Source organism: Sinocyclocheilus grahami, unplaced genomic scaffold (assembly GCF_001515645.1).
Source record: "Sinocyclocheilus grahami isolate Dianchi unplaced genomic scaffold, SAMN03320097.WGS_v1.1 scaffold1001.1, whole genome shotgun sequence".
NCBI classification, from domain to species: Eukaryota; Metazoa; Chordata; class Actinopteri; order Cypriniformes; family Cyprinidae; genus Sinocyclocheilus; species Sinocyclocheilus grahami.
The window spans coordinates 219,960-246,792 of NW_015506180.1; the positions used below are offsets into that span (position 1 = coordinate 219,960).

General features: G+C 36.7%; 1 protein-coding gene across 3 annotated transcripts in view; it reads left to right on the forward strand.

Moving 5' to 3' along the window:
- Positions 1 to 26,810, forward strand: part of npas2 (neuronal PAS domain protein 2) — a 66,170-nt gene extending 39,360 nt beyond the window's left edge. The window contains exons 2-23 of one of the 3 annotated variants that reach the window (XM_016250661.1): positions 8,797 to 8,920; positions 9,000 to 9,114; positions 9,262 to 9,318; positions 10,153 to 10,307; positions 11,449 to 11,540; positions 12,416 to 12,505; positions 14,198 to 14,321; positions 15,337 to 15,450; positions 16,870 to 16,988; positions 17,130 to 17,212; positions 19,033 to 19,139; positions 19,344 to 19,491; positions 20,173 to 20,254; positions 21,054 to 21,180; positions 21,287 to 21,390; positions 21,825 to 21,896; positions 22,256 to 22,414; positions 23,162 to 23,326; positions 23,413 to 23,597; positions 24,676 to 24,768; positions 24,943 to 25,153; positions 25,322 to 26,810. In XM_016250661.1, coding sequence (XP_016106147.1) covers positions 9,041 to 9,114; positions 9,262 to 9,318; positions 10,153 to 10,307; positions 11,449 to 11,540; positions 12,416 to 12,505; positions 14,198 to 14,321; positions 15,337 to 15,450; positions 16,870 to 16,988; positions 17,130 to 17,212; positions 19,033 to 19,139; positions 19,344 to 19,491; positions 20,173 to 20,254; positions 21,054 to 21,180; positions 21,287 to 21,390; positions 21,825 to 21,896; positions 22,256 to 22,414; positions 23,162 to 23,326; positions 23,413 to 23,597; positions 24,676 to 24,768; positions 24,943 to 25,153; positions 25,322 to 25,498 — 2,538 coding nt within the window. In that variant the 5' untranslated portion in view covers positions 8,797 to 8,920; positions 9,000 to 9,040 and the 3' untranslated portion in view covers positions 25,499 to 26,810. Of the gene's footprint in view, positions 1 to 8,796; positions 9,115 to 9,261; positions 9,319 to 10,152; positions 10,308 to 11,448; positions 11,541 to 12,415; positions 12,506 to 14,197; positions 14,322 to 14,672; positions 14,792 to 15,336; positions 15,451 to 16,869; positions 16,989 to 17,129; positions 17,213 to 19,032; positions 19,140 to 19,343; positions 19,492 to 20,172; positions 20,255 to 21,053; positions 21,181 to 21,286; positions 21,391 to 21,824; positions 21,897 to 22,255; positions 22,415 to 23,161; positions 23,327 to 23,412; positions 23,598 to 24,675; positions 24,769 to 24,942; positions 25,154 to 25,321 lie in introns of those variants that run through there. The other 2 variants (XM_016250662.1, XM_016250663.1) reach the window with 2 other exon arrangements.
- Positions 26,811 to 26,833: the final 23 nt, after the last annotated feature.

Sequence of the window (26,833 nt, forward strand, 5' to 3'; positions counted from 1 at the left end):
GTTTTGAGTTGATTAGCTGATTGGCATGTCACCATATTCTAATTTGTTGAGATAGTGAATTGGTGGGTTTTTGTTAAATGTGAGCCAAAATCATCACAATTAAAAGAACCAAAGACTTAAACTACTTCAGTCTGTGTGCATTGAATTTATTTAATACACGAGTTTCACAATTTGAGTTGAATTACTGAAATAAATGAACTTTTCCACAACATTCTAATTTATTGAGATCCACCTGTACATCGTCATCGCATCTCATGCGCAGCTGATAAGGCTGCCTAACGGCTGATGCAGGCCTTTAAATTCGAATGCAACGTTTTTGCATTCGAATGTGGATTTTTTTTTTAATTATTCAACGAATATTCGAAATTTAAAAAAATGTTTTGACATCCCTAAGGTGCAGTAACTCAAACCCAGGAACTTTATAAGTTGATGCAATTTTTATCCCTTGGTGGTAAAAGTTTTAATTACCGTATTGACCCAAATATAAGACAATGTTTTTTTTCTTGGAAATACATCTGAAAAAACGCGATCGTCTTATATTCAGGGTCTAGACTTTGACATGTCAATAATACACCCACAACAATAGGTGGCGCCAAATACACATAAAACGAGTGTGCCATGAAATACGTAATGTAATGCGTGTTGTAAAGATCGCAAGTAAAAACAAAAGAAGCAGATAACCTTAAGAGTCGTGACTGTCACGTTAGCTTGATGGGACAAAACTCCCTTTGTGATTTTAAAATGTAAGACAGTACCCAGATTTAAAGACTACAGTAAGATTTAACGTCTACTGTTAATAAGATTTTGGTAGGCTACTATTAGATGGATAGCCTAAATGTCCTAATTCAGATGGGCTACCTGTTTTTTTTTTTTCCCCATTCTATATCAAAAAGTGTATATTTTTTAAATGTGATTGTTGGTACATTTGACCAGTTTTTACCATACTTTCAAAACAAAAATTAAAATATGAAAAATATGCAATATGAAAATAATTAAAGACAAAATGTGTTTTACTGAGAAAAAACAAGATTTGGTTTTTAAAAAGCCTTTTTCCAAAAGGTACATCTGGAAAACGGGGGTCATCTTATAATAAGGGTCGTCTTATATTCAGGCCAATACGGTATTAGCAGAGTTTTTGCTATGTTAATTTTTTTTGTTCTGTTTATTATTTTCAAACTGTTTGCTGTTAGCAGAGGATTTTCTGTCTGGGGTTTGATGTATTTACTATTAACACATAATTTGTTATTAGCAGAGTTTGCTTTGTTTATTATAGACAAAGGGTTTTCTGTCAAAGTTTTACACCGCTGTTTGGTAGACTTGATTCTGATTGGGCAATCATAGTTTGCAGTTATCCGATATTTGAATATGAATAAATATTATTAGCAGAGTTTGCTGTATGTGCTATTATCAGCGTTTGTTCTGTTTATTGTCACTGAGAGTTTAATGTTTTAGTAGGCTTTTAGAAAAGAGAGTCAGAGCTTGCTATGTTTGTTATCATGAGAGTTTGCTAGGTCTATTACTCCTGAAGAGTTTGCTATATTCATTATCGGCAGATATTTTATATTTGTCAGAATGATTGCTGTGTTTATTATAAGCAGACAGTTTGCTGTATATATTATTGCCAGAGAATTTGCTTTGTTATTGTCAGAGTTTGCTGCTCATTATCAGCATGGAATATATGTTCAACAGAATGTGATTATTATGAAGAAAGTGTTTACTATTTTAGGAATAATCATCATCATAATAATAATAATAATCATCATCAACTGGCTGAGTAATCACCTAAAAAACGGACTAGTCAAGTAGTGAGGATGACTAATTTTTTTTTTTATTTAAGATGCTTAGCGTGCGGTTTATGATTAAGCCATTAAACCTTTAACTGTACACCCTCTCTGAAAAGTGTCTCTAAATTCATTCTCTTTAAAGCACAGGTAGCAGATAGACATCCTTGGCCACTGGCTCGCAACTCGACCTGTTTCTAGTCCCATGAGCATTGCATTTTCATTGAGTTAAAAACAGTTGAATTTTACTAAATGTATCTTGAGACCTTTGCATTCTGTTCTTTTCTGTTGTACTCCGTCCAGCTGCTCTTGAACACAAGAGTGAATCCTATGTGCTCATCATACAATAGGCAGAATTTGCTGTTTATTATTAGCAGAAAGTCTACTGTATTAATCATTAGCTGAGAGTTTACGGCGTCTTGCTCTGTCTTTGTGTCCCTTCTCTTTCATCATCTATTTCAATTTCATTTTAAATGTGAATTAAATATGAAACTGTAGTTCAAAGGCTTGAACTATTTGTCAGATACACTTACTGTGGATTAGTCTGAAGAAACTTGGACAAAACACATTGTGTGTGTGCGAGTGATCTGTGTGTATACAAGTGTACGTGTGCCTGAATGTGTGTGGATGTGCTGTATTTATAAAGTTTGTGGAGGTGCTGTATTCTAATTCTATCCAGCTGTACTAAAACTTAGGCCTATTGCTTCTCATTTGTGCTTGCCTCATAAAGTATCACACACACACACACTCGTTGTGCTCTGAGGCAGCCTGATGGTATGAAATATTTGTGGTAAACAATAAGTAAATTGCACTCACATTTGTATAAATGTTTACTAATATATACAGTATGGCAAGTTCTGGATGAAGCACTATTCTCTTACTAATTATAAGCTCAGTTTTTTGTTTAGAAACTTTCTATTACAACCTAACATTTCTAAAGATATTTGGTCACCATGTTTGCATTGCTGTTTTTCTGATTTCTGTCAGTGTGATGTTTTGCAGAGCAAACCATGTTTTAAAAAGCTGTGTGTGTGTGTGTGGGTGTGTGTGAATATAGGTCAGTCATTATCTCAAAGACACAATCCTCTTCTCAGCTGATAAGGAAAAACTGTCAGATTTCTAGAATTCACAAATCACAGTTGATGTGTGTATATGTGTTGGTAGTTTAAGCATGGTGACAATGCACTATAAATATTTCCTAGTTATCATTATTTATTAAATAAAATAAAAAAAAGTGCCACTGTTATTTCTTCCCTAGTTGTGTTTTATTTTAAAAAGTTGCAAGGAAAGTTTTTTATGAAGCTGAAAGATCTGCGAAGTTACAAAGCTTAAAGTCCACTAAATTTGCGTTCGCGCTGCCATTGACCTAAAGCGTGCAGCTGTCATCTGTCATGAATGAAACAACTTCACAGTTTTTTCAGCCACACAGTATCATTATTTCTGTGTTACAAACATTCAAATCACAGAAGTACTGGAATAAAAGTTTATAGTTCAGATATAAACTGTGTGTACGATGTGTATGGTAGCGATTAAAATAGAGTAAATCACCTTTTGAAAGTAATTTGACACTTCAAATGAAGATTTATCGATTACATTGTTACGCCAGTAGGTGGCGAAAAGGGGCTGTTAAAATGTATTTGTCTTTGAATCATACAAGAGATTCGTTCAAGAACGCTGATTCATCCAGTAATGAATCAAGTACATCTTGAGTGAGTCATTTAATCATTAATTCATAAATTACGTGCCTGTTGTAGCCTGTTGATTTTTGTCCATGGTATTCAGCTCCAATAAATGGTTTGCAAAAAAGAGACACAGGATAAATGTTTGATTTCATTATTTAATCACATTGGAATTGAAACTGGGAATCGAAAAGAATCGGAATTGAGATTGATAAAATTCAAACGATACCCAATCCTACATAACACACACTGGCCCAGCTAACCAATCACAGCACATTTCATATTTCAGAAGGCAGGCCTTCATTTGATACAGGAACTATTCAAGCCGCTCATGCCAGACTGGGGAGAGAGGTGTTGTAATAATGTAAAATACGTGAAAAATAATGTTTTTCGAACAACCTAGTATGAGAGCCTGTTCTAGTACACCATCAAAAAAAAATCAAGACTTTGTAAAAGAACCTAATAGGACCCTTTTATAGAACATTAAAGAGGTCATATGATGTTGCTAAAAAGAACATTATTTTGTATTTGGTGTAATGAAATGTGTTTATGCCGTTTAAGGTTCAAAAAACACATTATTTTCCACATACTGTACATTATTGTTTCTCCTCTATAGCGACGAGACAAAAACATTAAAACCCATAATAAACGAGGCATTTGTTTCATCCAGTGGGGACATAATTAAGGATTATAATGACTTATACTGTCTTTTTACTCGTTGCATTGCATCGCGCCGCGTAAACATAAAACCATGTCTGCATTTGTGATCGGAGAAATGACAAACGACAAGCGCTACTCTACACTGCTCAAAACTCGCGTTTGAATAGTCAGTGGCAAATCCTTTAAATATAAAAAAACTTACTTACAATCTGTGAGTCAGAACAGCTGGCATTGTAGTCTACTCTACCAGGATCAGTAAACAGTCCTCCATAAAATGTGCTGGACTAATCTGAATATTTGGGTTGTACTGTTCTGGAACAGTGTTGTAAATACAATTTAACCACTGATTTCTAGTCGTGTCCTTTTTTGGAAGGCCAAACAAAGTAGTTTCGCTTTCACAACGAAACACACGGCGGGCTAGAGTATGCGGAGGCCAGCTTGAGTGAGCAGAGGCAGGTGGGCTTGAGAATGATGCGGCCGGCGGATTCGATGAAGGAGCGTCCGGCGGGCTTGCGGCAACCACATGTGACAACCCCGGGCTGGTCTCCGCTTCGTCCACGGTGAAAGCCGATCCGGCGATCCACAGCGCGAAGTTGATGTATTTCCTCAGCGACCAGCACGGATCAGCTCCAGTCATGACGAAGCGGATATCGTCCTCTTTTGGAAGACCAAACAAAGTAGTTTCGCTTTCACAATGAAACTCACAGCGCCTTCAGGACATGGCGGCGGTGGCAACAACAATACTACAGCGAGAATAAAAGTTACGCCTTCTTTCTTTGCGTGAACATTTGGGCAGCGTTATGCAAATCTTCCCACATCGTGATGTAGACACGTGGAGGCGTGTTAGAACGAGCCGTTTTAGGTAGGCGTGGTTTACTCTTAACTTTTATAAAGAATATCTCTTTGGATTTGAGACTTTAGTCTTTGCAACTTTACAGATCTTCTTTATGCACCAAGAGCTTGTAACACTCCAAAGAGAAAGGAAAAATTTTAATCGCATCATATGACCCCTTTAAATGGTCCAACAACAAATTGCATTCACCGCAAGCGCAGGTGGAGCACCTTCAGAAGAATGCGGAGAAGCCTATTCTAAAAAGCTTAAGCTGCTTGGATTCAACTCACTTTATTTTCCTCGTTCGTTTGAAATAAAATTAGGATATATATAATAATAAATTATAATAATTTGTTTGTGATTTTTATTAGTCATGTAGGATAGGCTGTGATTATTATGTGAGTTACAAGCTTAAGATGCTGTTATGTGTGAGCGGTTTACAGAGAAATGTCGAAAATATAAAAGATTAGACCCATTAGACCACAACACTGTATAACATCATTGAACTAAATTAATATTCTTTATTAATTTCTTATTAATATACATTTATTAACAATCAAATCAGAAAGATGCACATTACAAGCCTACGTCGTTGTTAATGAGAAACTGTGATGAGTCATGCAGCAGTAATAACGTAAGATAACATACAATTTCAAGCAAAATTATCATATTTATTCAAGCATTTAACATTTATAAGTTAATTAAATGTCAGTAATGAACTGCACAAATTATAGCGATCAGGAAGAAGGTCCTCTGTCCCAAACACATACAGTATAGTGGATATTGTATACAACTCCGCATCAATAGTTCTGCCACCTTTTGGCTCAGTTGTGTAACCGAGATAACAACTTTGTTATGTCGAGATCACGAGAAAATTAAGTCGTGATCACGAGAAAACAACTTTTGTTATGTTGTGATCACGAGAAAAATAAGTCGTGATAATGAGAAAACAAGAAGGAAAAAAATAATAATGCATGGCCCCTTGGAACTACCGTAATTTTTGCAGGAAAACAAGACAAAAATACTCCATCCATCCATTCTTCAAACTGCTTATTCTGTAGTGTTGTGTGGATGCTTAAGCCTACTCAACGTATGATAACACTACTGATTAAGAAAATGATTTTTTTGTGGTGTTTACAGTATCCCATCTTGTTCGATAATTAGTGCACACACACAATTCACACACTCTCCTTTCACTCTCTCATACACTCTTTAACTACTCATCTCTCTCCCACTTTTTCCTCTTTATTATTCATCAATAGTTCTGCCACCTTTTGGCTCAGTTGTGTAACCGAGATAACAACTTTATGTCGAGATCACGAGAAAATTAAGTCGTGATCACGAGAAAACAACTTTTGTTATGTTGTGATCACGAGAAAAATAAGTCGTGATAATGAGAAAACAAGAAGGAAAAAAATAATAATGCATGGCCCCTTGGAACTACCGTAATTTTTGCAGGAAAACAAGACAAAAATACTCCATCCATCCATTCTTCAAACTGCTTATTCTGTAGTGTTGTGTGGATGCTTAAGCCTACTCAACGTATGATAACACTACTGATTAAGAAAATGATTTTTTTTGTGGTGTTTACAGTATCCCATCTTGTTCGATAATTAGTGCACACACACAAATTCACACACTCTCCTTTCACTCTCTCATACACTCTTTAACTACTCATCTCTCTCCCACTTTTTCCTCTTTATTATTGTCTGTTGTGTTGGATTACGAAAAGAGCTCGGCGTAAAAGATGTTTCTAGGTCATGGCACTCCGTGCCGAAGCAGCATTTCCTGAGGGTTGTGCCAGTGTTGTATTAATGCTTAAGCATAGGTGTCAACACAATACTTCTTGTGCACAGTACATTTCTTTGTCATCGGATATTGCATTAAACATGTTTAATGCAGAAACTGATAAAATGAGTAAGCAGCACCTCCGCTCAAACCGTTTATGGCGTACTCCAAAGCAGAAGGATTATTAACTGGACTATGGTGGAGATCTACAGCTGATTTGTATATAATTAGACTTGATCTAAAACAGCTCTGATACACCCAAAATCTTCATCATTGTAAAGGTTGGCGTGAGAAACAATTGCAGGCAGTTATTGAATGAGTGTGTAGCTCTAGATAATGAACAGGTTCAATAACAGATTCCTGTGACTGTGTTCATTAAGCAAGCAAGAGGCAAGTTGGGTAAAAGAATGATGAAAATATATCAGTTTTATCAAACATATTCTATATTTGCAATATTACATAGCATGCTGATAAACTACACTTTTTCACTGTGAAAGTCGAAAAGGAGATCGGATCGGGGGAGATTGTAAACTTTTACTTTTTTTAATACAAATCTACCTGCAGTCTTTTGGTTTAAGAAACATCTGTATGTATGGTTTAAATAACTATACCATTAATACACCTACAGATTACATCATGGTATTAAATTTAAAGGTGCTGTATGTAGGATTGTATGTAGGTTTGGACACCGAGTGGCTGAACTAGGTATTGCAGTCCAAATTCAAAATATTGGAGAGGTATTTTTTCACCCGGCCCTTCCTCCTCGGACTTGATGCACGCAGGTTGTCAAATTGACAACACCAACAGGAACAAGCGCACTTGACGATGAATGAAATTAAATGCGCTGTGTTTTCCGCCAACTGGCAACCCGGGGTCCCCAAATACAATTGGGTAAACTGGCAGTGGGCGGGTTTCACAAACCAAAACAGACATTCCGGCCCGGAAAACACATTTTCAAAGGAGAATAACTGACTGTAGCATTATTTTTCAGATAAACATGTATGTTAACTTAGCATGTTTCTTAAATATCTGCAAACATAATATGGTATTTTGATGTAGAGTCAAAAAAAAGGTACATACAGCACCTTTGTTATAATCAGTGTTGGGGGAAAATTGTAACCCTTAAAAAAATACATTTACCCAAGAAAGATCACATTTCAAAGTAATAATTTGCTTTAATAATTTGCTTTAATAATGAAGTGTAATGTATCTGGAGAGGTGCCAATGTTTTATTCATTTGACAGAGGGAGAGAGAAAAAGAGAGAATATTTAATTAATGTTGGTTTTCCATTTTTCCAGGCTTGTAAACAACTGAATATATAAAAATACAGTTTAATTAAAAAAAAATCACTAATTCAAAACTTTTTGTTGATTATGTACAAAACAGTTTGCCGCTTCACGAAAAGGCAATTAACAAATGCCAGATATTAAAGATGCAATAAAAATCTTTTAACCAGTTTTATTTTGTTTCAGTGTCAGTAGTATATGTAAATGAACAATGTGTATTCTTTATCCATGTAACCTGCACCCAGGTCTCCTGGTTTATTTGTCAGCTAAAATCCATGTAAAGTAAATATATATATATATATATATATATATAGAGAGAGAGAGAGAGAGAGAAAGAGAGAGAAAGAAAAATATATTTAATAATATATATACAGGTGCATCTCAAATTAGAATGTCGTAGAAAAGTTCATTTATTTCAGTAATTCAACTCAAATTGTGAAACTCGTGTATTAAATAAATTCAATGCACACAGACTGAAGTAGTTTAAGTCTTTGGTTCTTTTAATTCAAGTTTCACAATTTGAGTTGAATTACTGAAATAAATGAACTTTTCCACGACATTCTAATTTATTGAGATGCACCTGTACTTACAGGAGGCTCTAGTCTATAAAAAGCTTTTTTAAGTTGAGATCACATGACCAACCCAGTACTACTTAGCACTGTCAGACACTTTCAGTTACAGAATAAATTAATCATGGCTAAAAACAATCATAAATACAGCACAAAAAAAAAACTGGCAGCTAAAACACCCTTTTTGTTTTCCTCCACAGGTTCTGCTGTTTCCATCACTAACTAAAGCATTTAAGGACTGGCTAGCCGTAAGAACATAACTGCAGCATCTCTTGGCTGCCAATCATTAGTGGGGTAACACCAGTGGCTGGCTATCAGAGATTTGTGAGTAGTGGCTAACCACTAGCATTGGGTAGTTAGCGTGTGGTGTCTATTTGAATTTCTGTGGGTGTTTCGAGTGTAGAAGACACGAATGGGACACGCCAGCCTTTCCAGACGGCCTGAATGGGAGAAGGAGTGAGCATGGACAACCTTTCGGAGTTTGGAGGCCTTTGTCCGTCCACCCGGAGGGAATGGGAGTGAGTCTACACTAACATCATGATATGTTTGTTGTTTTTGTCCGTTTATAACGTTAGAATTTGCTATTTTATATATTTTGTGAGATTTTAATAGTGCCAAAAAATTCATTTTAAATAGAAAAACAATTTTCTGTGATTTCCTCTCAGCACAGGCAGCTGTGTGGATGATTTAATGGATGAAGATGAGAAGGACAGAGCAAAAAGGTCTGTGTTTAGCTCTTTATAGTTGTAGTACACATTATTGTGCAATATGTTGAATAATAAAATCCCACATTAGACTGTAAACCTGTGAACTGTAATTGTGTCCAGAGATGATTAAGCAATCACACCTCTAAAAGCTCTTCACACTTTCACTCAGTACAATAGATTTTCCTTGAGAAAAAGTGTCTAGGGCTGAGAGAGAGAGAAAGAAGGAGAGTAATAAAAATTGAAGATAATGGAAAGGGTTGAAAGTAATAATAAAATAAATATATATTTATATATATATATATATATATAATTGATTAATTTTGGTACTTCTTGCTATAACTGCCAATACAACTATAAAAACAATGTTTTTGTCAGTTTGCATGACCTTGTGCACCACAGAATGACTGTTACCAGCACAGGTGTTTGCAATTTTACTCAATAGGTAATGTTTCCCAAGTGTCAGGAACATCTGAAATAATAGAGCATTCACACCCGAGAGTAATCTTTCATTTGGAGACTTTATATAAACCATTAGCTGGATTCAATATCCTCTATTGTAATTGAACTGAAATTTGTAAAATTGTTGAGGCATATAAGAGATAAGGCTGTGTGTAATAGACGTGTTTGTAATTCATTACCGTTATCTGGGATTCTCATTAGAAGTCATACACAAACACTGTCATTGCATTCAGACGTTTCCTTTTTGAAGATGTCTTGTCGTTTCAAGGCCAAATTATCAGTAAAACTATGTCATTAAAAACTGTTTTAATCCATTTATATGTACGTGTGTAGTCAACATATGTACGTTTATTTTTAATGCATGCTTTTTGTCCATCTCTCTCTCTGCAGGGCGTCCCGTAATAAATCAGAGAAGAAGAGAAGAGACCAGTTCAATGTTCTCATTAAAGAGCTGTGTACAATGCTGCAGGGTCAAGGTCACCCCCGCAAGATGGACAAATCCACCATCCTGCAGAGGACCATTGACTTCCTGCAGAAACAGAAAGGTGAGGGAGAAACATCACATTAAAATATTGAGAGTGGCCCCCAGTCTCTAACCAGATGGAAGAAAAAATTTAGTTTGATGGACATTTATGTTGGTGCCTAACACACATCAAATTTCCCCTCACAACCTAAAGATTCACTCTCATTATTTTGTGCTAACATTATTTATTATGGAAATTTTGAAAAAATTATTTTCAAAAACCAGAATGATACCCAGCTCTGTGCTAAAACCATGGTTCAAATGTTGTTGTTTTTTTATTGTCTGCCATTTAATATTTTTAAAAAAATAAAATAATATATAACATTATATTGTAAATGTATAATGAATATTATCAACCAGGACATGTATTTGCATTATGTTTATGAACAATTTCAATTAAATGATTTGGCTGTTTTTTCCATGCATGTTTCTGACAAAAACCACAGGTTTTCATGTCACTTGCTACGTCATACATGACATGAGCAAACATCATCTCTCAGTGAAACTGCACCTGCCACAAAAACATGAAGTTGTGAATCATGATTTTGTTCCTCATATGTGCGTGTGCAAGGAATATTCTGCATATGTGTGGTCGCATGCAGTTCTAGAGAGGAAAAAAACCTTTAAGCATTCAGATAAACTTGATGATTTTTCCAGAGAGGTAAACCTCATTAGAATAAAATACCATTTTGTTTGGTAGACGGTTTGATTTGATTTGAATCGCCCACCTCACATCAGCAAGGTTCGTATTAACACTGCCACAATTGATTTAAACCTTGATGCCAGGGTTTACACATATTTTGGACTCTGGTTAGATCCGAATAATTTGTATTTTATTTTTGCATTTGCAAACTTCTGCAAGCTCCTGGGAGTATCACTACTAACACCTTTGTGTGCCAGGAGCTGCTCTGTGATGGGCCCTGTTCCATTTCCTGTCTGAATCCAGGGCACAGCTGCAGAACGTTTACTGGCAGCAGATTTCACTGCTCCTATAAACAATCCCAGTGTCATTTCCAACTTCCAATCTCAGACTTCCATACTGTTTGATTAAAATTTCTTTCCATTTTTACCCATTCCATCCAAACCTATTAGTCCACAGTTCCTTTCTCAGAATTCCACAATCAAGTTCTCACAGCATTTTCCTGCTGTTTGATGTTTTCCAGAGATCACTGCGCAAACAGAATCTTGTGAGGTCCGGCAGGACTGGAAGCCTTCTTTCCTCAGCAACGAGGAATTCACCCAGTTAATGCTGGAGGTAAAGGAATCTTGTAACCGTCATATCTGCTTCATCAACCTTCAGTTTTTCTATTGGCCTGTGGGAATACTCCACACTTCAGCTGTATTTCTTAAGTACCGTGCTGTCAACACATCATGTATTTTGCCAGGCTATGAAAAGCCTTATAGCACTGCTTCAGGCATAAATGTGGAGCCTACTTAAAAAGTAACACACTTTACAAATAAAGGAAACTCATATAAGTTTAACTTTAATCATGTAGCAGAAATACAGGATGTTAATATAGAGAGTCAGCCTGACCTGCACACTGCATTCCTATAGCCTTAAAACCGGAAGTTGAGCTTTTTATGGGGCATTTTTGAATTATCCCTAGAGTTTCCAGCATTAAGGAAACATTCACACTTGAACACTTCCTTTCAAAAACAACCTCTGGCTCTTCTCAGTTCCCAGTCTTAGATTTTCCAAGGTACAAGTTCAATAAGAGGCATGTAAAAGCAGCAACGTGGGAAGATGTTATGGGATGGGGAATCCTTCATTTATTTCTCGTTACATAAAGAAAACAATGACAAAATAGTGCAACCTCAAGAGGCTGATAGACAACACTCTGCAGCTAGCAAGGTTTTAATAACCAGCTTTCTCAGCTTTGATGAAAGAAATTGTAAACGAATACATTTTCTCGCACATTAAATTAAATACCCAATTATTACATTGTGTGAGGACAAGACCAAATATTCAAAGTTCAGTTCAGTCATTCACTGAATAAAGACTGATGATTCAATTCTGATGGAATTTTTATTGTTAGATGAACTATTTCTTAAATAACAAAAGTAACATTGTCATCAGTATATTATGAGAATTTCTGCTGATTCAAAATGACATTCTTTGTGTTATGACAGGCATTGGATGGTTTCCTAATAGCTCTTACTACAGATGGGAATATCATATATGTATCTGACAGTGTCTCGTCTCTCATTGGTCATCTGCCGGTAAGTAAAGGATGCGATTCCAAAACAATAAACTCCAGTTCAGTGCATCCAAGAAAACTTGATTCAGTGCTTTACTTTTCATCAAATGAACTCATTACCGCTGAGAATGCTGTGTTTTATTATGACTAGTCTGACAAACTGTTATTAGTAATATAATTGTCATGTTTTTCTAAACATAGACAAGGCAGCCCCCACACAGCAGGTTTTCTGTAGGCTGTTGACAACAGTCCTTAGTAAATGCTTCAAATTTTTTAGGCCTTTATTTGTACAGTATCTGAAAATCATGAAATGTCAACTGCTGTGCCTCATGGAAAATTTTCGGGAAATTGTCAGAAAAATGTACCCCCAATTGAAGTGGAATGTTATTGGCAGTTAAGTGGTTTCAATTACTACAGAAAAAAACGTACTTCATAAACCTGAATCAATGTACCTCTCTTCTTAATGCTGCAAATGCGTCAAAATCCATTCATTCTGTGATGACATGCTGCCAGTCTAATGAGATTTGATTCCAAACTTTACCGTTAGTTCGGTTCCTGCTGTGTGTGAGTCACAAATGCTGTATGATGATACTGATAGATAGTTTCATAACTATCAAACCTATCAAACTCTGGCCTTATTAAGCAGACTCTTGGGCTTAGCAGACCCTTGTTATTGAGGAACAGAGCAAGCTGTACTCAGGTGGCTCTGAAGGTCATGTGTAGCAATTATGGATCTACTCCGATTGTGCTAATACTCTTATGATTTTCTTAAGATGGTGCTTGGATTGGAACTCAGTCCCAATAACAGCAGAAAGCTAGTTCTATCCACAAGGCAGTTTTAGTATTGTTTATGTGCTATTATAGTGTTTATTAATATTTTGAATTAGCTTTTATTTTTATATTTTCAATTTTTTATTTTAGATTCAGTTGTAGTAATTGTTATTATTTTTATATATTTTTTGATGTGTGATATATATATATATAAATTCTATGTTATTTATTTTACTTCAGTTTTAGTTTTAACCATTTTAACACTTGAACTTATTTATTTCAGTTAGTTGCCAAGGCAACATTTAAAATTTATTTCAACTTTATTCCATTGGACCCTTTTAACATTTTCACATTTCTCATTTTAATAATAAAAAAAAAATACAACTTATGTACATTTATAATGCAGCATCTGTGGGAGTGATGGTAAATTTGACATTGTTCGCTCTTCTGATTGCCGTTATCAATCTCTCTCTATTTTTTTTATTTTTGAAAGTGCTATTTGTGCAAATGGAAACACAAAAAAATATATTTGATGTAGTCTCATACATCTATAACCTCTATAGAAGTTACCCAACTATGACGACTTCCACTTCTGGGAAACCCGGAAATGTGAAAAGGGAAAAATACAGAAAAATATTTTTAATAGATATAGTTTTAGGAAACAGTAACAACATTGCCACAAGGTGGTTTATTTTGATGGTGTAATTTTTATTGAACCATAAATACTGCTATTACTGCTGCTACTACTACTATTAATAATAATAATGTTTCTATTTCAAATTATTTTTAAAAATGATTTGTGAAAATATATTGTTCAAAATTAGGATTCTTGTGAAATTATGTAGTACATACGTGCTTAGTATTATGGGAAATGTAGTGCATTGTGTAGCACTAATGGAAGTGAGTAAGGAGTGATGTTGTCATGGATACTGCTGTGTCTCAGTCAGATATGGTGGACCAGAACATTTTGAACTTCTTGCCAGAACGAGAGCACGGAGAGGTGTATAAACTTCTGTCATCACACATGCTCTTGACGGAGCCGTCTGCTGTGGACCTACTCAACAGTAGTGAGTATATATACAGTATGCATGCATGCACAGATCAGCATACAATCTATCACATACACATGCACACACACACACACACACACACACACACACAGTTGTATGCAATGTGCTGTGAGTGTGTGCTGTGTGTAGTGGCAGTAGGGTGCTCTATGATTACACTCAAGGCTAATTATAGAGGCTCTTGTGTGTGCAGTGTAACACAGATTATCTGTTACAACACTCCCACATACATGATAATCCCACATACATCTCTTACCCTGACACAATCCCTAAGACATACATGCACACACACACACACAAACACTCACCAAAAATCTTATTTAATCACCAGACTGCTGTGTCTCAGTCAGATATGGTGGACCAGAACATTTTGAACTTCTTGCCAGAACGAGAGCACGGAGAGGTGTATAAACTTCTGTCATCACACATGCTCTTGACGGAGCCGTCTGCTGTGGACCTACTCAACAGTAGTGAGTATATATACAGTATGCATGCATGCACAGATCAGCATACAATCTATCACATACACATGCACACACACACACACACACACACACACAGTTGTATGCAATGTGCTGTGAGTGTGTGCTGTGTGTAGTGGCAGTAGGGTGCTCTATGATTACACTCAAGGCTAATTATAGAGGCTCTTGTGTGTGCAGTGTAACACAGATTATCTGTTACAACACTCCCACATCTCTTACCCTGACACAATCCCTAAGACATACATGCACACACACACACAAACACTCACCAAAAATCTTATTTAATCACCAGAACCACCTCTGTTTCACTGGTTACACTTGCTTGTTCTTAAACACACACAGACTGTTGTACAGTCAGTCAGGTCATTGTACTCTATTTTAGGATAATCATCAAAGTCACACTGGGGCCACAGCCATAATAGAACATTAGCCTTAACCTTGTGTGTTTGTCTGACAAACTGAATTGCTGTTATATCAGCAGCTAACAGTTTCTTTCCTCTCCCTGCGCACTCTTTTTCTTTTATTTCTTTCAGATGAGACGCATGTTGAGTTCTGCTGTCATTTAGCAAGGGGGAACATTGACCCGAAAGAACCACCCACGTACGAATATGTCAAATTTGTTGGAGATTTCAAGTTTCATAATAATGGTGGGTTTTTATTTGTCACTTTTATCACTCCCAGCCACATGCAACACAAACAGAGACACTAATAATTGATGGATAGTTACATTTTTATATTACTTGATTCCTGAAGTAAGCTTTATCTGTGATAACAAGCATTTGGAATGAACATGCATTTGTTTTTCTTTCTGGGCATTTGGTTGAGGAAGAGATTTAATGAGGAGGAGGCATTTGCCCATGTTGGAATTATTGGTCCGTTTCTTCATTTGCATGTAGAATGTCATTGTGAGGTTACATCTTCACTAATAGGGAATGTGAAAACAAAAATAATCTTGAAATTTAAATAGACATGAAAACAATCAAGCCACGGCCAAAACTATGCTAAGTTTTTTTTGTGTTTGTGTTATTTTATATATATTTAAATAAATATTTTTATTTCTTTTTCAATTATTATTTTTATTTTTAAAGGGGTCCGATTATGCTTTTTCACTTTTTCAACTTTAGTTAGTCTGTAATGTTGCTGTTTGAGCATAAAAAAGATCTGCGAAGTTACAAGGCGCAAAGTCCAATTCAAAAGGAGATATTTTATTTAACAGAAATCACTTTTCAAAAACTACAACGAACGACTCGTTTGGACTACAACGCATATTTTCCGGGATTTGTGATATCACAAATATCAACGAATGGGACGAGACCTGGTTACAATCATCCGGGGTTATATCACGCTCAAATTGATTTGATTTTTGACGCAATATTTACACTGAAACTCGCAGGCTGCTATGCAAAGGGGCGTGACATTTCCCGACCAGACGCCGAGTGCTGCCAATCACAACACACACTGGCCCAGCTAACCAATCACAGCACATTTCGTATTTCAGAAGGCGGGCCTTCATTTGATACAGGAACTATTCGAGTCGTTCATGCCAGACTGGGGAGAGAGGTGTTGTAATAATGTAAAATATGTGAAAAATAATGTTTTTCGAACAACCTAGTTTGAGAGCCTGTTCTAGTACACAATCAAGACTTTGTAAAAGAGTATAATAGGACCCCTTTAAATATATATAAATATTTTTACAGACATTTTTATTTTTTTCAATATATTATTTTTCTTACATTAAAATATAATAAAAACATCTTTGTATTTTTTATTTATTTCAAGATTCAAGATTTGTATTTGTTATATACACATTTATATAAAGAATATAACTTCAGCTTCTTAGCTGTGTAGATAAACATAATAAAAATAATAATAAATCAAAATAGAAATTAAATAAGTATAAACATAGAAAGAAAAAAATACATTTTAAATTCATTCAGTGCCATCCTTCCACTAGAATAGAGTAGAATATATGTAAAATATACCTTGTGCTCAGATTCATACTTGATTTCTAAAATCTGGTCATTGCAAGATTTTTTTAAACAGAACATGTTTTATGTGTGTCGCAGTGCCTCTGTCCTCAAGTAATGGTTATGAGCTGACATTCCCACGCACGCTGCAGTCCTCACTAGAGGAGCAGATCTGTCTCATAGCCACAGTGAGACTTGTGACCCCTCAGTTCCTGAAGGTAACAGTGAAACTACACCCACAAACACAAAAACACTGATTCACATGCACTTAAACAATCATTATTGTGCAAATACTGCTTTCATTCATCCTTACGTCAAAGGAAGGACAGACTTATTGTGTGTGTGTGTGTGTGTTGAAGGATCTGTGCAACGTGGAGGATGTGTGTGATGAATTCACATCAAGACACAGTCTGGAATGGAAATTTCTCTTCTTAGATCACAGGTGAGTCAAACACCGCTTCATTATGCAAACAACTCCTCTGATGTTGTGATTCTACATGGTCTTTTATGATACACCCATTTTGGTCCATTTGAATCATGACTCTTTCTGATTATGTCATTTGTTTGATACATTCATCAGTTACTGACCCACTTACATCTGCTAATTCAGACTTGTCATCAGGATGTCATCAGATGTGCATGTGCTTGAATCAGTTCTCACACTCGTATTTTAATATGATGCTTTCATTTTGCTGTGACCATTCATAAATTTCAGCATAGAGATTGTTTACTCAGGAGGCGTTTGTGACCCCCAGAGAGTTACATAACTGTGTGTGTGTGTGTGAGTACTGGATGTTCCTGTTCCCTACAGAGCTATAATTGGACATTTGAGCTGTCTTGTCAGACACTCTCTTTTAAAGGGGAAGTGTGTCATTTATACATCACTGAAAATATTGTGGTTTTCAAACAGGTTTCCCAAACACTCCCTGTGTATTCCAATGGTCAGTCATACAGATAGTCCCGTCCCCAAACTCATGCAGTTGGTTGAACCAGTATTGCTGTGTCAAGCCGGTTGAGAACAAATACTGTTTTGAGACAATCAACCTATAAAACGTACAGATAGTTTACTCTCTCTGAACATTAAGCCATTAATATTTAACATTTGTATTTAACACAAACACATATGTATATACTGTATACATATATATGTGCATTTTTTAGTTAACATATACTGTATATACACCCACACACACACCGTTCTAAAGTTTTCTATACAGCAAGAATGCATTAAATTGATTAAATTTATAATGTTACATATTTATAATTTTTTAGCTAAGTGCTGCTCTTTTGAACTTTCTATTCATCAGAAAATTACGATTTCCACAAAACTATTAAGCTGCACAGCAGTTTTCAACATTGACTATGATAAGAAGCACCTAATATTGAGCAGCAAAAAGTGTGTTAGAATGATTTCTGAAAGATGATGTTACACAAACACATATGTATATACTGTATATATATATATGTGCATTTTTTTAGTTAACATATACTGTATATACACCCACACACACACCGTTCTAAAGTTTTCTATACAGCAAGAATGCATTAAATTGATTAAATTTATAATGTTACATATTTATAATTTTTTAGCTAAGTGCTGCTCTTTTGAACTTTCTATTCATCAGAAAATTACGATTTCCACAAAACTATTAAGCTGCACAGCAGTTTTCAACATTGACTATGATAAGAAGCACCTAATATTGAGCAGCAAAAAGTGTGTTAGAATGATTTCTGAAAGATGATGTGACACTGAAGACTGGAGTAATGGCTGCTGAAAATTCAGTTTTGCCATCACAGGAATAAATTACATTTTTAGAATATATTAAAATAGAAAACAGTTATTTTAAATTGACATAATATTTCACAATATTACTGTTGTACTGTATTTTGGATCAAATAATTGCAGGCTTGGTGACCATTAGAGACTTCTTAAAAAAAAGATTTAGCCACTACACTGTTAGGCTTACATGCCTCTGTATTTACACACGCATACGTGACTCAGGCAGGCTATGGATACCCATCTTGCTTATTTCAGCAGTTCCCATGGTGATGAGTGTCTGCAGGTTCATCTGAGCCCCCATGATTCATTCCTTTAGTCTCAAGAGAAAGTACACAGCCAGTTTAATGGGTGTTATAGATTGAGTTCTTGTTTAGTAAAATGGGCCAGTGCTTGGAATTGTGCGTGTGCAGGTTAGCAGCTCAATAGAAGTGTATAGTATGTACTGAACGTGTGTTTGTGTGTGTGTGTGTGTGTGTTTGCAGGGCCTCTCCTATTATTGGGTACCTGCCGTTTGAGGTTTTGGGGACCTCGGGTTATGATTACTACCATGTGGACGACCTGGAGCTGATTGCTCAGTGTCATAAACAATGTGAGTGTTATCTCTCTCGCACTCTCTTTCTCTTTTAAAACTAGGTCAGTGTACTGTCTTGGAAATTTTGTTCTGTTTGTGTGAATCACAGAGGAGCTGAAAATGCCCCTAACAGGAAAGATGAAAGAGCCTGTAAGAAGCTTCAAATAATTTTTAGAGACGACTGATCTTGTGTGTTTGTGTGCCTGCATGTGTGTATTGTAGTGATGCAGTGTGGAAAAGGAAAGTCCTGTTACTATCGGTTTCTGACTAAAGGGCAGCAGTGGATCTGGCTACAGACACACTATTACATCACATACCACCAGTGGAACTCCAAACCAGAGTTTATCGTCTGCACACACAGTGTGGTCAGGTAAAAAACACACAAGCATAATTTATACATGTATATGTAAAGAACGTGCATGCCACACACACACTGGTAAGTACATACACTCATTTATATGCATATAAACAAAAATACTTAAAAAAAAAAATGCTCACACAAACACATTCAAACACTTTAAAATATTTTAATAATATTTGTAACTTACAGATATCTGTGTGCAAATGCCTGTTTATAACTACTTCAAAAGTAGTTAATATGCTTGAACTAGTCGGCTCAATTAATTGTCTATCTGTTGTTTTTAAGCTTCTGTTTCCATCGAGTGGTTAGTTTGTGTTACTACAAATAGTTTGGACTTCAAAATTCACACACACACACACACACACATACTTGCATTTGTGGTTTATGGTATTCTCCATAGGCATAATGGTTTTTATACTGTACAAACTGTATTTTCTATCGCCCTACACCTAAACCTACTACCCCTTACAGAAAACTACAGGCAATTTTTGAATTTCATAAAACACTGGTTTTTTGTTTTTTTTAAGCCTGTTGTTTTACGGGGGACACAGGAAGTGTCCTCATAAACCATGTTTAAGTTGTAGTACCCATGTCATTATACACATTTGTGTCCTCATAAACCATATATACCAGTACACATTGTTGATAGAATAAAAACAAGTAAAAACATATGTTTTTCTCTATCTAAAGCTATGCTGAAGTCCGAGCAGAGAGAAGGAGAGAGTTTGGATTGGAGGAAAGCTCATCTGATATGGCAACGTCTTCAATCAAGGTGCTACACGTGCCCAGGAAACACACACAATGCTTTACTGTTTGCATTCCTATTTGCTTACTGAATAGTTTTTCATGTTAAAGGGATAGTTTATCTATTTTTATCTAATAGTTTGTTTTTTCATCCGAACAGATTTAAAGAAATTTAGCAATACAGCACTTGCTCACCAATGGATTCTCTAAAGTGAATGGGTGTCGCCAGATCCAAAACAGGTGATAAAAATATCACAATAATCCACAAGTAATCCACACAACTCCATTACTTATCTACTTATGAAGCATTGTAATAAATGTTTGTAATAAGCAAATCCATCAAGACGATTTTAACTTCTGTCTTTAAAATTGCTTCTCCTTTAATCTTGTCTGAATCGGGTGAGAAATATGCACAGATCGAGCCCTGTTTACAAGCAAAAACATTTCTGAACAAATATATCGCTTTTGATGTATTATTATGGACTGATATTTTGACCAGAAGCGACGGTTTAAAGTTAAAATGCCTTAATGATAGATTTCTTTCTTACAAACACTCAGCTTTTCACTTCACAAGACATGAACTGATCATCTGGAGTCTTGTGGATTATTGTGATATTTTTATCACCTGTTTGGACTCTCATTCTGACGGCACCCATTCACTGCAGAAGATCCATTAGTGAGCAAGTGATGTAATGTTAAACTTCTCCAAATCTGTTCTGATGAAGAAACAAACCCATCTACATCTAGGATGGCCTGAGGATGAGTAAATTTTCAGCAAATATTCATTTTTGGGTGAACTATCCCTTTAATGTGTTTTGTGTGTGTAGGGGCAGGAAGTGTTATTGGAAATGTGTCCTCCTTTGGATGCTACACGGGAAAGAATCAGCAGCGCTCGATCAGTGTCGTCACAAAGCTCTAGAAAATCATCACACACAGCACTGTCTGACTCTGCGTGTGAGTACAAACACATACCTCGGCTAACACTCTGCACTTATGAGGTGCAATTGTGCATCAGGTGATCATGTGCATGTCTGATCACTGCGTGTGTCTGTGTCCATAGCGAACTCATCTGTGAGGTACACAGAAGCGTGCACATCGTCACGGCAGTCTGTTTCCATTGGTCCTGAGAAGAGTTCCAGCAGAATGCCACATAGTGGATCAAAGGTGCAAACATGCTCATTATCATTTTCATCTTTATCCTTCATAAGTGCAGTCTTCAGTGTCACATGATCCTTCAGAAATCATTCTAATATGCTGATTTTGGTCCTCAAGAAACATTTCTTATTATTAGCATGTTGAAAACACATGTGCTGCTTAATATATTGGTGGAAAGTGTGATGATTTTTTCAGGATTCCTTGATAAATAGAAAGTTCGAAAGAACAGTATTTATTTGAAATGTATATCTTTAGTAACAAAATAAAAATCTTTACTTTACATTAGATCAATTTAATGCTTCCTTGATGAATAAAAAATCAATTTCCTTTAAAAAAAAATTGCACAGACCCCAAACCTTTGTGTGTTAGTGTGTGTGTTAGTATTCTGTGAGTATTCTGTCAGAGTCTGTGTGTGTACAGAGTGTTTCGTCTCTCTGTTTTAGGCCCTGATTCAGAGGCAGAGCTCCTCTGAACCCACGTCACTCTCCCCCTCCTGCAGTCAGCATTCCACTATGGTCAGTCTCCCCCAGTTGCTCTCTTTCTGCAGCCACTTTATTTTCCTTGTGCATCTAAAATAAAATTATCTGAAGTTTGTGTATGTACTGTCAGTTGATTTCTATAAATTTTATTTGTTATAACTTCTGGCCACTGCAGCTCGCACTCTGAACCAAACTGTTTTCTAAAATAGCTTTTCAAAATGTTATGGAATAATGTAGTCAGTCACATCTTCATTCGGCTTAGTGGAAACAAAGGCCGGTTTTGAGAGAAGTTCACAGTTTCCAAAAGGTAGGAAAGGGCTATGTGTGGCTGCTCTTGACTCCTTTTGTATATTTGAGTGTGTGTTCTCAATGATCTGTGTGCATGTGGTTTGCAGACACAGTCTCTGTACGGATTCCAGCAGCCTCAGTTAGGCGTCATGCATCAGCTGAAAGAGCAGCTAGAGGAGCGGACACGCATCCTACAGGCCGACATCAAAACACAACAACAAGAGCTGCACGACATTAAAGAGAAACTACAACTCGCTAATCTACAGGTACTTGCACATAGTCATAAACATTCAGTATTATCTTTATTTGTGCAAATTTGGGTCAGATAGAAAATGTGATATAAAAAGAAGAAGAAATATATACATCGCTGTAAGATTTATTTTATTGTTTTTGAACGAAGCTCACCTAGGCTGAATTTATTTGATCAAAAACAGTAGAAACAGTTATATTGTAAAATATTATTACAGTTTAAAATAACCGTTGTTAATTTTATTTTAATATATTTAACATTATTATTGGCAAAAAGCTGAAATTTCAGCAGCCATTACTCTGGTCTTCAGTGTCATACTTCTGACTCCTTCAGAAATCATATGCTTTTCTAATCAATTTTAATATGTTAATTTAGTGCTCAAGAAATATTTGTTATAAGTATCAATGTTGAAAACAGTTCAGAACTTTTGTGGAAACTGTGATACTTTTTAAAGGATTCTTTGATGAATGGATAGCATTGATTTGAACTGCAATTATTTGAAATAGAAATCTTTTGTAACATTATAAATGGCATTGCTGTCACGTTTGAACAATTTAGTGTGACATTGCTAAATACAAATATTAATAAAAAAAAAAATCTTACTTATCCCAAACTTTTGAACTGTAGTGTAATTATACAATATTCCTTTTCTGTGGAAAAAAGCTACTGCATTCAGAGGGGAAGTTTGTTTTGGAGTCTGACTTTATTTTTCGAACTAAACTGTCTGGTTCTAAACAGTGTGTTTGGATCTCTGTGTTTGCAGATGTTACTCCAGCAGCCGATACAGGGAGAGTTTACCAGTTCTGGTCTGCAGCAGCAGGGTCCAGGCAGGCCGTCCCAACACAGCACCCACCCCAAACCTCAACACTGTGTTTCACATTCATCACACATACTGCTCCGAGAACAGCCCAGTAGCTCATCTGCTCAGGTACACATTACACACAACACACACACATACAAATTACTCACTCACAGACTCCTACAGTTATGGATGTCTTGTTTGTGTGTGTTTAGGGGCAGCAGAGACTGGTTCAGACTGGACACATGCAGGCCGTCAGTGTTCCAATGCAGACACACACCAGTCTCACCACACCCTTCTATAGCAACCCAATGATGTTCTCACCCAACCACGGACACCGAACCCAGCACGACACACAGTGCCAAAGAAACACAGACTACAGCCAAGACGGACAGCTACGGTAACAACACACCTTAACAGACAGAAAAACACAGTTTACTGTGGGAGAAGAACATTGTAAAGGCCTGTTCACACTAAGACGAATATTTAGTGTGTAAATTCGGTTCAATACTCCTGAAAAATCTGGATCCTAACCTTTATCCTATCCCAGACAGTGATTCATCTTTTATGAGTTGTTAAAATATTGGTATCCGGGATGCCTTGAGTCCAGAGAATGTTGTGTACACTGTGATTTTTTTTAAACCATAGCTTAAATGTGTGATATGAATAAATAGTGCTTATAAACAGCTGTTGAGATAATATTCTCAGTTGAAAATAGTAGAGACTTGGAGTCCAAAATAGTATTCCTTGAATCCCGACTTAACCCGAATTAACCTTAACCTAAAGCACCAACTACAGCTAGAGCCTAGAGAGTGAATTTGCACTTTCATTCAGCCTGTCTCCCATTTTTTTATGCGTTGGTCTGGACCAGGGTCCTGCAGAGTTTAGCTCCAACCCTAATCGGACACACCTGAATAAGCTAACCAATGTCTTCAGGATTACTAAGGCTTCAGGCAGGTGAGGGTTTATTTTCAGGGTTGGAGCTAAACTCTGCAGGACAGCGGCTCTCCAGGACCGAACTCGCCTACTCCTGGTCTGGACAGACAAATCCCCAAAAAATCTGACAGAATTTCTGTGCCGATCATTTAATATACTAACTGTAAAACCTCTAAATTCAAATGGCTCAAATCAGATAGACATTTATATTCTGGTAATTATATTCTTGAAATCTGAAGAAAACAATCTAGTGCCTAATACAACATCTCTGATTGGAACAGCAGTTTATGAGGATATTTGAACCATTTTAGCAAAAAATAACCATTATGTGGCTGTTACAATAGATCCATTATATTAGTAGTAATGATCTAATTTAGTCACGACTCTACTGGGGACAACAGAATGAGAGGCATTTTCTGATTGGTAGAGTGAGGGAGCTTCCTGATTGGCTGAATTTGGAAATATTACAGAATGTGTGATTGTAACAAACATGTTCCCTGAATTGATCAGTAAGATCATGCAGAGTGTATTTGGATTGGTAGGATGCTACTAAACCAACCAATGCAGACGCTTGTACCAGACAGCAATGGGGGGGCCCAGTCTTCCCAATGCAGCTCAACTATTCAGCAAACCAAGTGAGTGTTTGTGTGCATGATGGCCCCATTCAAAATGAACAAAGTCATAGACCCGAATGGTAGGCTAAATTTGGAAGAGCATAGTACTTTTACTATTTGTGTCATAACAGAAATAGTATGAGTAGTATGCTAGCACACTATTCAAAATTCACCAATAATGTTTGTGTGTTACAGATATCCTCTGGACCAGCAGATGATGGCTCCTTCCTTCCCTGTGCAGCAGGTGAATTGCAACGCTGTGCTTGTCCCTTCCCCCGTCTTCACCTCACCAATCGTGATCCCCCATAATAGTTTCATCACCCATCAGGCCACGCCCACCTACGCGCCTCACCCGTCGGCTGCCCCACACAGCTTACCACTACAACAACCTCAGCAGTTCTTTCAGGTAAACAAACACAAATTTGATTCCTTGTGATTCAGATTTAGAGTTCTTTTTAGTCATCATCTGAATCATATAGTCTTGAATCATGTTGTCTGATTCATATGAAGGACTCGGACACCTTATTGTGCCTTAAAAACATTCAGGAACCAAATATCTTTTTCTCTCTTGAAGATGCAGCCTCAGGGTCTGATTCACAGTGCTCCCACTCAGGCCTTATTCCACACCCATAGCATTCCGCAGCAAAGTACTGTGGGATACGTACAGCCACAACAGCAGCAACAACAACAGCAGCATCATCACTCACAGTCCGGGAACCTGTCGGACTACAGAAACATTCTCCCACGGTAGCCCCGACACCTGGAAAAGCCAAGAGGTTGCCGGGAAAGCACATTGAGCGTTTAGCTCAGAAAGGCATGATGGGAAGGGACTCTCTCGGCTCAGGGGAAGGCTCACGAGCGAGCCAAACCAAAATCGAGAAAGCCAAAGTCCCTCAAAGTTTCCATAACAGCAAATGATGGTGATAACACCACAAGGCCCAAGGACTCTGCCTGGCCTGGACTGTACTGGATGCTGGGATACGTAGGAAGAGCCCGCAGGGGCGTGATCCATCTGTTATTCATGAAGACAGAGGTCACAGAGCAGTCAAACAGGCACTTTGATCGATACGTAAAGGACAGAAAGCCGTGGAGGGTTTTTGGTACTGTAATGTTACAGTTATCTGGACTTTTTAACACAAACATACACAAATAAGACAAAATCAATGAATGCCAAAGTAATGCCTTGACAGAGCTTAAACTCTGCTGCGTGTGTTCTGCCCTCAAACGCATACTAAAATACTAACTAAAAGAGAAATCGCCCCAACAAGAAGAAGAAAAATACACGGTCATGAACTGTTTTTCATGCATAATATTTCATGTGTGTGTGAGCTGATGGGAGGAGCTGGGCATAATTCAGCAAAGACCCAAATATATTTTTAAAAATAAATAAATTGGCTTTCTGTTATCATGTGCAGGTTCTCCCCCACGTAAAGAAACTTGAATCACAATGTATATTTCAAATATTTAAGAATATTTTAAAAGTTTGCACTAGGGCAAACTTTCCTACTGCTGAGTTCAACTCAATCCATGTTACTTTGTTTTTTGATCCACTGTACTGTACATATAGTTTTTGCACATATTGGGTTCCGGATCATCATATTTCAGTACTTTTATTTTATATTTAGGTCGGCATCTAAACATAGCTGCTCATGAGAAGCACGTTGGCTTCCCTGATCGAACAGTTCTGTGAGTTTTTAGCCGTGCTTGTGGTCCGCATGTCCACACAGTAAATCTACATTGATTTGATGTCAATATGAGCACAGCAGATGTGCTTTAATATTTAGTTTCAGTATTATACAGGGATGAAGCTCTGTCTAATTTATGCTTCGTAGAAGAGGGACTTTGTGATTGTTTTTTGGTGGTGGGCGCATAAAGTGCCCCGCAGCAGTTAAACTGCAAAAATGAAGATATAAAATAATGACAATAATGACAGGTTGAATGATTAAAGATAATCATAATGTCAGGGCTGCAGAAATGGAAATGTTCTCATCTGCTTGTAACTTGGGCAAAGTGTTTCATAAATACAATGCAAATATTAGTAAACAAAAAACTTTTTATTTACTTTTTTGGGGGGGGGGGGGGGGGG